Source organism: Balaenoptera musculus, chromosome 1 (genome assembly GCF_009873245.2).
Source record: "Balaenoptera musculus isolate JJ_BM4_2016_0621 chromosome 1, mBalMus1.pri.v3, whole genome shotgun sequence".
NCBI lineage: Eukaryota > Metazoa > Chordata > Mammalia > Artiodactyla > Balaenopteridae > Balaenoptera > Balaenoptera musculus.
The window spans coordinates 79,930,632-79,944,012 of NC_045785.1; the positions used below are offsets into that span (position 1 = coordinate 79,930,632).

General features: G+C 33.0%; 1 protein-coding gene across 1 annotated transcript in view; it reads right to left on the reverse strand.

Moving 5' to 3' along the window:
• Positions 1-605: 605 nt before the first annotated feature.
• The window catches only part of ZNF644 (zinc finger protein 644), a 119,455-nt gene continuing 106,679 nt past the window's right edge, over positions 606-13,381 (reverse strand). The window contains 2 exon segments of the mRNA XM_036847924.1: positions 606-2,296; positions 3,043-3,145. Of these exon segments, the coding sequence (XP_036703819.1) occupies positions 2,104-2,296; positions 3,043-3,145 (296 nt within the window). The 3' untranslated portion in view covers positions 606-2,103.

Consider the following 13,381-nt stretch of genomic DNA (forward strand, 5'->3'; position numbering starts at 1 on the left):
GGTTTGCTTATGAAATCTGTGGTCAAACTACCTACTTATATTCCTACATCTTGATAGTTGGCTTAATTAAATCAAAGAACTATAAACATTAGAGTTGAAAGGGGCTCTAGTGATTGCTAGTTTTCCCACCAGGAATCTTTTTTTTCCCCTTAATTTCTGAACTCTACTTGCTATGTAGTAGTATGACTTCCAATGAAAAAAATATATTCTATTTAAATATAGAATATATTTATATCAATGAAACTTATTCAGTAAGAGAATACTGGTATACACAGACTTGGTATATTTTCAGTCAAAAGTTAAGAAATTTGATGTTTTAGTTAGACTCACCATTATAGAGAAGCAAACAGTTTCTATGAGGCCTTTGGAAAAATGAGAATAACTTACAAGTACTTTTCCCTTATCTAGTAACCCAGGGATCAGGAGACCATTGGTTGCGAATGATCCATTTCGTCCAATTTCCTAATTTTACATATAAAGTACGTGAATAAAGTAACCTGCTAAGTATAAACAACATAAATCAAATGAAACACAACTTCAAGTGGACCATTTCCACCAGTGATAAAAATAAGAAATGTTTCACACTATAGACATTATAATTTTCTTTAAGTCTTTTTTTATTTAGAGATTTTTCTGGTAAGGAGATATACCATAGGAAAGCAATTTCACTGGCAGTGAGGTATGTATATACTCTACCAAAATACTCCTTATTTTAACTGCTTTTAACTTTATTTACATACGAAGAAAAGTATCAATGCATATCCTTGTTTCAACTATAGTATTAGCCATACTACATGAAATAAAATGAAATGGTGCTTGCATACAAAAACTGTTGTTTGTAAAGGAATCTAATTTCAGATTAAAAGCATTAATTTGCTTTTGGAAAGCGTTTAAAAGGAGAATCACAATTGATCATGACCAAGACATCTGCACCATATTTTCCATTCCTCACAGCACATTTATTTCAGTAATTCCATTATGTCGGTTCTTAGCATGAGCATAGTGTTACATGATTTTCGTACATATAATCACATCCAAAACGAGTTCTAAAATTTAAATTGTAAACATTCTCATCATATGTAGAAATATTTCAATTGGTGTATTAAGTTTTGCTAACTGATCAAATTTGGAGGAGAATATAAATGAGAAAGCCTATTCTAAACTGTGTAGTGAGCATTGTTTATTAATTACATTTCTACAATGTTAAATAAAGTAAGAGGCAAACCTGTCCTGTAAGCATGTCAAATTTTAGGTAAAACATTAAAAAGAAACAAATCTGTTAACAAAAGGATGTCTTGCAATAAAGAACATTAGATTTTTAAAATCTATTATGATACAAAAATGTAAAGGGTAAATAGCATCTTTGTTGACAAAGTAGGAGGTAGCATGGATGCACCACTTTATTGTCTGAGAAATGCAACTGGAGTAAAGAATATTTCCTTACCACGAATAATTTCCAGGACTATGTACATATTTCTTTTAGAAATACTTGTTTAAACAAATCTCCCTCCACTTTTTAGTATAAAAAAAACCGTTCCATGTGATTTTAAAAAAACACTTACACATCTAGATAGAATAGTACTCTGCCCTATTTGAGTGAACAGTCTCAAACTATGAAGTACATGATATTTAATGCCCTAAGTTGAGTAAATTTAGTTAGCGGTTCCTGGTATTATACAAAACACTAAATATATACAAACAAAATATAATATCTTAATTTTCAATGCAAGTCTTGTGGGGAATAAACAGAACCTTGATTCTGGTAACACTGCAGAAAACATAATTTTCCAATAAGTCTGTCTAAGTATCCATGTGCAACAGTTTATTAATGACTGCTTACGTGTACTGATCTATCATTGAGTGAACACAGTTAACTGACAAGACGTAGTAAACCTCAGAAACACATCTCCCATCCTATACAAAATATAGAGACTACTTACTGTTTGAAGCACTCAATTTGCTCTGATGTCACTGTCATTCACTTTTCCCCATTTTCCTGCTTTAGTATTTATAAACGGATAATTTAATGTGGCTTTAAAAAAAAGACAAAGAATTTCAAATTTACATCCAATTCAAATCTGCTATTTAAAAGGTTTTCTTGTTCTATGAAGCTGCTTCTGCCATTAGTAGAGAAAATGAAGTTTCTGTAATGGAGGCGGGCTTTTTGAGTAGTGATGTGACTTCCACCATGCCAGCTCCAGTCCGTGGAAGATTAGCGTTTACAATGTGTCGTTGTAAGTGCTTAATCCAGTCTTCCTGAACAGACAATGGTCCACGAAAGACTAGGCCACAAAACCTAGAGAAGAAGTTGATAACAGTTCTCTTAACATGACCAATTCCCTTTACTTAAAACCAATTCCCACAAAATCCATAAACACAGGAGCAAAGTTTACTCAATACTGGAGATAGTACTTGACAATAGTTTCTAAACACCTATAAAGTCAAAATGATTTAATACAATATCAAAACTGCCAATTCATAATAACTCCACTAATATTTGTAGAGATGGGAACATTACTATTAGGTTAAAATTAATTAAAAGGTCTTAACATCTACACATCTTAATATATTTAAAACAACTCTTAATTCCAAAATGCACTATTCTTTTCAAAAGACCACTTCCCAATTCAGAATTCCTTAAACTGCATGAAGATGAGTATGGAAGGTGTGAATGAGTTTGTATAGCTACACTTAGAAGTATGAGTGGAGAGAAAATATATTCCCAATAAGCAGGAACTCAAGACAATTAAAAAAATATCAGATTAAACCAAACAAACCACACAAGTAAAACACAACAAAAACAAAAGCACTTTTACAAATCACAGTATCATAGCTAATGTAAAAACCTTGATTCATTAGTTGTTGAAGTATAGCATATTATGAGCCATATAAGATTTTAAGTTTGTCTCCAAAAGTTCATTTGTTACTTGATTTTTGAGAATGCACCTTCTGCCACAAACTAAAAATCCCGAATAAAATAGCTAATATGTCTCAAAGCAAAATCTGAAGAAACTGAGCAGATTTGGCAATATAGGCATATACCTGCATCGGAGAATGTAAACCTCGTCAGCACCATGAGGTAATGTTAGCATTTTCTTCTTGCTTCCGGATCTTGACCTTGATTTCTTTTGTTTACAATCTAAAGCTAAAAAAGGGAAGAAAAAGACTTAACATTTCTTATATATTCCAAGTATATATACATACTATACTTCTAGGGAGGTCAGACCGTCTAAATCAAGTTAGAAAAAGTCTGTATTCATTTGTATTCCCTAAAGCATGCACTAACTTGCAGCTGGCTCTCTAACAGCAGTAATATTATCAGCATACACTCTTCCTGTACTCCTTTTTCAAATAATGCTTTACCATATCAAACTAGAACTGAGAAAATGTAACTAAAATAACTTGAAATTACTAAATTGGTCAATTATTACAGCAATGTAATCTTTCCTCTTATGATCATATATATACATTAACATCTGGTTAAATCTTATTTCCAGGAAAACTATAACCTTTTATGTGAGATCATTAAGTATGCATTTGATTACTTCTCCATTAATCAGATCTCACATGCTTTGAAAACAGTAAAAAGTTCAATGAAGAATCAATTTTATATACCAATTCACTTTGAATTTTATAATAATAAATAGCTCTTAAAATTATATGCTAGCCCTACATTTGAAAGGGCAAACAATGCTCAACTTTCATTTTTAAACTCAATCTGTATTGCATACACAAGCACATGTTTTATTTTACTAGAAAACAAATGCAGATCCAGATTCCCTCACATAAGTTCATAAATGGACCAGAAGTTAAATGCTATTTGTTACGTTTTTTTTATTTTATATTTTCTCCTATAGCTTATTTTAAAAATGTGATTAAAAAGGGGAAAAAAAGATTTTTATGTTAAAGTGGATCAAAATTCTAGTGCTAACTGTTCTTGAAATTTTTCTGTTACTTGACTTTTCCTTCAATCATTTATTACAAAAAAAAATCTAATTTAATAAAGAAAAAAGGTATTTTTTATAGGTAGGAATAGACAGGACATAACATTTTATTCTTTGAATAAAACTACGCCATTCCTTTAGACAAAGGGATGATAGTATTCCAGGGTGCTGCTGGTCAATTAGCAGGAAGAGATGGTAAGAATTTATCTCTAGGGATCCAAGGGGGAGGGAAACAAATGTGACAGAAGAGTTGTCCAAATGGCTTTTCTTCTGTTAACCTGTCACATGAAATCCCCTGGAAAAATTCTAGGTAAGAGAGAATAGGAACTAGCTATTCAATGATTGTGTGAAATGAATTGTTTGAAGTCTGGGTTCCAAAAGAATAGATGCTACTATTATAAAACCAATAAACATAGTTTCTTACAGTAGTCAAGTGGCAATGCTAACAGAAATGTCATATAGAAAATTAAAAACCATGAGAAGCCTAAATCTCATTCAAGCCACTGTTTTTCCCTTCCTGTCACCTGCCTCTTTAAAAGTAAAATCTAGGTCTTACAGTCTTTCTCTGTTTATCCTCAGAAGAAGAATCTAATAAGTAAAGAACTATATAGGAAGTCAAGTTAAGTATTAAAGAATGGCTACTTCAAAGTTAAACATCAAAATCTGGAACAGAAAAATCTTACAAAGTTCTCATTAGTTAGCTCATTCAAGAGTCTGGCACATAGTAGGAACTCAACAAATACTTCTGGAGTGAAAAATAAAGAAAAACCCAGCAATTTAACCTTTGACATTTAGACAGCATATGAACAGAAATCTGTTCTACCGCTATGTAATATACACTATAGTTCCTGTAGAACACTTCAGTATCATTTGTTTAAATGAATATGTTGCTAGCAGTCACACTTAAATTCTTCACTTGGCCAGTCTAGCTTCTGTGTAGAAACTAGGTTCTTCATAACCAGTAGGAAGAATGAGGTAACGCATACTCTGTACTCAGCACTTTCTTTTTCCTAGTTGCTTTGGTGAGCAATTTGAATTTAGGTGAATTTTAAAGAAATTCATATACTAGAAGTAAAGAGTTTAAGGAACTCAAAGGGCTATGTGCTACTAGATGTCAGCTACTCTTTCCCTATCTATAAGGTAAACTACACACAACCCCTGTCTCTGTTACGTGGAACAGAGCAAGCATTTGGTACATCATGAGATTACAGATAGAATCTTACTTTGATGAGCTTGCTGGTTGTCAAAATTGCCACACTGTATTCAAATTTCCTTTTAAAATGTAAATAAATTACTGTAGGATACAAATAAAATACATTGTAACGATCCTTTAAATATTTGTTCACAGAATGCTAATGTTAGGTGTGTAAAGCAAATTGAGGGAGAAGGACAGAGGGTGATGGGGAAGCATGCAAAAGAATGTTTTATCAGTTACAAAGCATTTAAGTTACATTTAGATGCTGTGATACTTTAAAAAATGGAACTGGAAATGTTTACTCAGAGGTATAGAAATGTTTTTGACTTTAATAGAGGGAAAAAATTTTTTTCTGACTTTTGATGCTATAAAACTCTAGAAACTCTGAAGTTTATGGCTGTTTTTATGAATGATCAGATCTAAATTTTAAGTGAGAATACAGTTTTTGTAGTAATTAATATTTGAAGGTATTATGACTTTGGAAAGTAGGACAACTCCGTCAGCATATGATTGAGAATCTCCAGTATCCAGAGTTCCACGTAAGTTTAGGGAATCACATGAACTGGGAATCCTTGGATACTTGTCCATAAAGTTAAGATATTAAAAACCAGGGACCTCTGGTAATTACACATAAGTATCTCTGTGTCTTAATATCTCCATCATCACTTTAAAATTTCTTATCCCCTGAAATGTCATTTATTTTAGGAAGTAAAATATGAATACATTTGACAGGAATAATTTTTTCTAATATCAACATCCAACCATCGCCCCTACAATACTGCCCAAAATTTTAGAAAAATCTGTAAAAAAAAAAAAAAAAAGAATATTTAACATATTATTAACATGCACACAAAGGGGACATCTATATGGTAATCTCTACATGAAAAAGATGATTTACACAAAATGTTCCACTAAATGAAAAAGATGATGTACAAACATGTCTATTATACAAATGTTCTCATTTAACAGATTTTATTGTCTCTAGAGGGAAAAGCAGTTTTATTCTGGACTGTACCAGGAATTGTTAGAACATTAAAGACAACATCACTAACACAATCAGTTTTAGTATAATGCGGCTCATCAATATTTCTGACAAATAGCCTAAGGTTTATTGAAGTTGTTTATATGAATAATCTTTCAAATAGATAACTTTATACAAAGCCTTTCTTTACAACAGAATTTTATTTGCACTTATTGGTACTGTCAAAAATCAAAACACACACATACCGTTTTTCTGTTCCAAAGTATTTTAAATCTAACATTGTTTCTATACTTGAAATTTACAAAAAATACTAGAATAGTTTTAGAAATTCTTAATTTTCTTCTCCTTGAGTATAAATACTTCTTTAGAAATGAATAAACCCAGTTACTCAAATTTTCCTATTTAGGGTGGCAGGAAATGTTTAAAGTGATCAATTTTAACCAGAAGACTATATTAAAAAAAACCCTCTGCAGTTATCTGATTTATAAAAGATCTACATTGCTACTGGTAGTAATATTTTACTTGTAAGAAGAATGAATTGAGCTGAGCTGTAAGGTCATATAAAAATTTTTTCAGAATACACCTTTCAGTAAAACAGCTGTTTTGATCAAATAGGAATGAGACAGAAATACAGCAGACTTATGAGCCCTCAAAAAGAACATCATACTGCTATGCTACAAAATACAACAACAACAACAAAACAACAATTGTGCCTAAAGAACTAAACTGGATCAGCAAAAAGCAAATCAATAAATAATACGACAGATACAAATTCAAATCTGCTTTCTGAGACATTAGTTTTATACATAGAAGAAAAGTAATTTACTTTGGGCTCTAACATAAGTCCTTTTGCCACTTGCACCTTTCTGCCCATTACATACAATAACTGCTTCAATGAATTTCATTTTCTTTTTAATTCACTACACAAATGACCTCAAAGAATGGAGATTTATTTCTTAAAAACATCTGAAGCCTCTATGGTAAAGAACTAACATCATAACTAAATTAACATTCACCACCAAAATATTGTTATTTGCAATCACCCTTCCCTGCCCGTTTAGTCAAAAGCCCTATTTCATCTGTTTTGTTCCTAACTGGTTGTTGGCATATTTAGGGTAAAGTCAAACTTAATATAATGGCCAGATTATACACATCCAAAGTAAGAGGCATGCTATAGCCCTACTAGAGGGAAGAAAATTTCTTCTCCATCTAGTTGGCCTGTATAAGGTGGGCATGCAATTGTAGCTATGAGCTCATTCAGGAAAACAGTAGCGATAAAAATGACATAAACAGATAAGCCAACATTCCTACCACCATTAACAAGCTCGTGATGGAGACGGTGGTCCCAGTGGCGAGGTAGGAAGAGGATGCATGTGTCCCAAGGGGTGCAGAGGTATGAGATGGATAAACAAACTCAATTCTAGTTGCTGCCATTATCCTTCAAGGTTCATAAGCCGCAAGCATATAAAAGACTGTGCCAACGGCATTTTCTTTCCCTCAGCCCCAACTAAGGGGGTGAGGAGAAACATGTTAGCTTGTATAAAATAGGGATGTGGGTTTGGGGAAGCCATTTGTTGAGAAGCTAAATTCTTTGTTCTTCAGTGTATACTTTCCTCTTTGCAAAAAGCGCCTGCAAGACAGACTTCGTGAGTGTTCGATCTGTGCGGTCTTACAGCGTCCCATACTCGGTCTAATGCTCTGCTGCTGCAGTCTTGATATTCCTAATAATTTTTGAACATGAGGCACTGTATTTTCATTTTGCACTGGATCCTGCAAATTATGTAGCCAGTTCTGGGTCCTGAGTAACAACTACCCTAAATGAGAAAGGCTGCCCTCAGTTCCACCTCTTAATCTCTTGGCCCATAAAAAAAAATACCTATTAAGAGAAAAATTGTTAAATCCCACTCTCTATATAGCCCATTAAAAATGGAAAGGACGTCCCTACTCCCAACACCAGCTCTTCATTCCTACCTACACTGCCATAATCAAACCAGTCATTTTTCCCAAGATGGACACATAAAGCAGTTTAAGTAGTTTATTGTTATGAAAGCAATGTTCCCCTTCCAATCAGAATTAAACATATAGATACACAATTAACAACCTCAGAAGCATATTTTCACCATCATTTTCCCTTGATATTTTCACTCTAAAATTCGATTTTTTTTTAGTACCCTGTTACTTTCATTATTTTTGGAGTTTCCATTCTCAATAACTAAAAACAGTAACCTAGAATCACAGGGCAATTATGGCAAAGTTAATTAGGTATAGCATGATTTAACATTCTACCTGGAAGAGGATGAAGTGAAAAATATTTGAAAAGCAGATTTCCTTTGCTGTAAGTATTAAGTTGATGGCTTAATATTAGTCTAGAGGAGTCAGGTAGCTTGAGTTTGCCCTACAAAGTAGGAGGTTGTATTAAGGGTAGCAACAGCTTTATGTGCTTGGTTCAAAGAAAGTTATCTACTTGGGACAAGAAAAAGTACATATCGATACATTCAATGTCTAGAAGCCTCTGCTATTTCAAAGTAGAGGGAATGATTAGTAAAATGATACTTGAGCATTATCAATGTGAAGGGAAAAGCTAAACATAAATATGAAACTTTATCCACACATTTTTTATAAACAGAAATGGAGGCAGACTAGTTTTTTTAGGTTGCAAAAAGCTAAAAACTAACAATCCCCCAGGTACAAGTTGTTTATTGTCAATTAAGAGTTAACAGGTACCTGTGGTATCAGGTGAGAAAAAAAAACTTCCATAATTTCTCCTTAAGGTAGGTTGGATTTGCATGTTGTTTTACTAAACACAATAGGCATTTAATATCAACCACTTTTCTAAGACGAAGACATATCTAAAATTGGAATAAACATTAAAATACATAATGGCAAATCTGCTCTAAATCACATTTGTTTAGAATCACCTGAATATAATCACACTCCCTGCCCTCTAAAAGTGTCAGTATTTCCAAATTACCACTTCATGTTTGGTAGAAGTAAATGATTGTTCCTATACAAAATTAGTTAAGTAAGGAAATGACCTTACCTAAACATTTGTTAAATTATCTTTAATATAATCATGTTCAACTTAAATTAGATAGAGTTCATAATAATCATAAGAGTAAATCTAAATATCACAAATCTATAATCCCAATAGATCTGATTTGGCTTTTTATAATTCTGAAGTATTTTTTTACATTCCAGCCAAAATCCGAACTATTAACAAACACGGTGTTGACTAGGTAATTTCTGGTTTAGCTAACTTCCAGCTAAGGCCACAATTAAATATATACTTTAAACACTGGGACAGCAAGAATTAACCTTATTCTCAACTCCAGACACAACAAAAAAAACAGTAATCCTACTTTTCCACTCTTCTAAGTGAGGGACCACCAGTCTCCAGCAAGCCATCCTCTTGCCCTAACCTCCAAAAGAGAAAATCTGTGTATTATTTTATTATTTCCATAAAGTCACTTGAAGTAGATCTGCCTACAGTTTAGGTCTGGCCAGGAACATACTTTTTTATTGTAAAATCTACTAAATTTTAATCCAGATTATAAACAGCATTCAAGAGATTCATGTCAGAACATAAATCATAACAAAACACAACACTACAACTAAGGATGTAAAGATATTAGACAAGTTAAAAAATTCAAACATAATATCCAGATTAAGTCAATTGTTAAAAAAACAAACAAAACTTGAAAATTGGTAAGTAACAGAACCAACAGGAATGCTAGCGGACTAGTTAGACTTTTATGAAAAACAAAATATTGGTCAAAAAAGATTATCAAATAGAATTCCTAAGTTGTATAACCGATGACCAGCAAAGCAGGCATCATAAATGTAATATTTTATGCTACAATAGTACAAAACTCTTAGGCTCCATTCTCCCAAAAACAAACTTACTGATTGAGTAAGTGTGATTGTTTGCTTTGTTAACAGTAGATACCTAGATGATGTTGTGTTGCTAGATAAATGACAGCCAGAGAAGTAATGAAGCCCACCGTTCTCTTACCAAACACCCCAGCAGCAGACTCATTAACTCTACTGGTACAACCATCTTTCCAATAACAAGGTTTAAAACTTTGACCCATCTCCATCTCTTTCCTCTTATTCTTCTACCTCTAACTAATCTGCCAAGTTCTGCTTACTTAACTTCCATAATATTATCCAGACATTTCTATTCCTCCTTTACATTCCTATTGCCACTGTCCTGGTTCAGGACTCCTAAAATGACCTCATCTACAATTTCTCCACTTCCCCATCAACTCCTTTAACTTCTATTTAAAAAACAGTTTTAAAAGCTTCACACAAATTCTTAAAAAAAAAAAAAAAAATCTTTACTGGCTCCTCCCTACAAAATTAATTCCAGCATCATGGATTAGCATTCTAGCATTCTATGTCCTTTACTTGTCCAACTCTATTCCCTTATCTCCTACTTCCTAGTGTTTTCAATAAACTTTCCACACAGTCCCAAGTTGCTCCTTCCCAGGCATGTTCCTTCCCCACCCCTGACCCCCACCTCCATTTCAATTAACTATCTTTCAAGGTCCAAATCAGATTCTACTTCCAAAAACCTTGCTGGGCCCTGGTCTAGCTGAAAATACCTTCCTCTTCATCTGAACTTCCACGGTATTTCATGCACACTTATAATTTGGCACTTAAAATTTGTTTTGTATTAGTTATGCATATATGCACTTCTACCATATTGTAAGTTCCAATTTATCTCTGTAATACTTAGCATAATACATAAACCACCAAGAAGCTGAAAAAAATGCTTGTTGAATTAGTGAATGAATCAGCCAATCGCTTTTCAGTATTGTGGGCAAATAGCCCAATTTTTGCTGGCATAATACAACAATTAGCATCCGTAAGCGTGACTTTAAATACTCAAATAATTAAATTATATTCAGTCTACTGTTTCTCAAGGCAAAACCAAGAATAACATTTTAGAAACACTACCATAAAAATGGTTAGGATGAAATCAACTTTGACACTAGTCTTCCATTACCCAGAAAATTTACTCAACTTGAACCATTCACTACCTTGCTAATCCTGAATAAATCACACATTACTGGGCAGATAAATACATACAGATAGACACTCTTAATGAAGAATAGTACCACATCAGTAAAAAAAAAAAAGAAGAATAGTACCACAAGATAAGTTATAGCCAAGAAACTACAGAAACCCATCTTTCAGTGTTATGAGAAATAGCTTTTTCAAATACAAATCTGAACACGTCATTTCTTTATTTTAAAAAATTCTTCGATGACTTCTTAAATTTTTTAGCAAACACTCAAAGCATCAACCCCACCTTTCCGGCGTTACCATCTTCCCAAACACCTACAACTGATTCTCCCAACACCTTTTGAACTCCAAATTCCACCCCTTTATCCCACATTATGTTGTTCTCTACCTGGAATGTCCTACTTCATCTCTTCTTCTGTTTAAAACTACTCAACCTTCACGTTCAGGGTCTAGCTGAAACCTTACAAAGCTTTCTGCAACAGTACATTTGTCCTTGTCCTAACAGATCACCATCATTAAGTTTACGCAGCTGGAGTGCAGGGTCTTTATAGCCTCAGAGCTAGCACAGTCCTGGTACAACAATAAACAGCTAAAACTTTTGTTGAATGAATGGAAATTTTATTTGACTACTGTTTTTATTTTTCCCTCCCACTTTAAACATTGTAAGAAACATATCAGCATGAGCTATCTTTTCTTTCTTTTTCTTTCTTTTTGAGGCCTACTTAACAAGTAGACAAACAGTAAAGGCAGCAGGAAAAAACAAACCCAACTTAATTCCCAGCTCCCCTCGAAAGGAGGCCTAGACAAAACAAACAATTTGAAATCCTAGAGCACATACAGTCAATATACTATTAATGTGTATAGTATATTGCATAGTTCTCTAACTTTGATAGTTTTGTATGTATTGCCAATAATGCTTTCCTAAGTTCTTTAATACAGGGTCATATCTCATTATGTATCCCTCATACAGCCTAGTCTGGAGGAATTATCCAGGTATTTGGTTTAATTAGAAGCTGGTTTGCTCCATTAGAGTTTAATCATAATAAGATTGAAATTTTCTTATACTCTTTCAGGTTGAATGAATCACTATAAAAGGATGTGGTTTCTTGAAGATGGAATATTATAATATTTTAAAAGATACCACAGAAGATACTCATGAAAGGACAAGTAATACACCTTGAAAAGCTTTTGCAATACTATTTTTTTCTTTCCCTCACAGCAGAAAGAATTCCTACAGCACTTTCTACAATAAAAGAATTATTTTTCTAGTGGCTTTTATATACCCGCTCAGCACCTGGCACTGTGTTATATGTTCATTAGCACTTGTTGTTGCAGGCCCCTACGGCCAATTATACCATTAAAGCTGAAAACAGGCAAAAGATCCCATTAAGTAACACACAACCTACTATTCTGCTTAAAAGTGGATGGTATGAACAATAAAACAATGACTTCACTAAAAAAGAATGTAGATATATTGCATTAGTGTTACTGACTGAAAGGATCTAGTATCAATTTCTTTACATTATTTTTTTCTCACTGGAAAACTCATTCTTTAATTATAATGACAAGTCTGTTGTTGTAGAACAGCAACCATCATGCTTTACTTCCAAAATATTATCATGGAAGTATTCTGAAGATAATTAAATGAAGCCCCTCCCACATATTTGCATATTTAAAAATATTTTTTCCTGAATTAATTTTAAGTAGCTAGAAATTTCCAATTTACTTTAAATACCAAAGGTGAGCAGTTGATTGAAAAATATGATCTATAGTTAAACATTTGAATACAATGAGTAAAGAAAATTCACTTGCTGCCACAGAAGGAGTGTTATGATTTCTAAACCATTTACTATTGTTGATTCTACTCAGTATCAGTTTCTAAAAGAGACACTTAAGGGGAGTGTTTTCAATCTGTGGGTAGTGACTTCTTAGTGGGTAGTAAATCAATTTACTGGGTCATGACCACTATTATTTTAATGAAAAAGAATAAATAGAAAATATCAGAGTGCATCATACTCAATTCAGGTGAGTGAATGAGTGAACAGTGAGTGTGTGTATATGTATGAATGTGAGTTTGTATACGAGGTCAAGATGTAAAATGGAATTCCAGTAAAAACCTTGAATACCACTGTTATTTTTTTTTTCTTTTTAGGAGATGACAGATTGCTATGTTACCACAGAAAAGCACTGTGCAAACATGCATTCAACTTACTGATATATTTCCTTTCACAG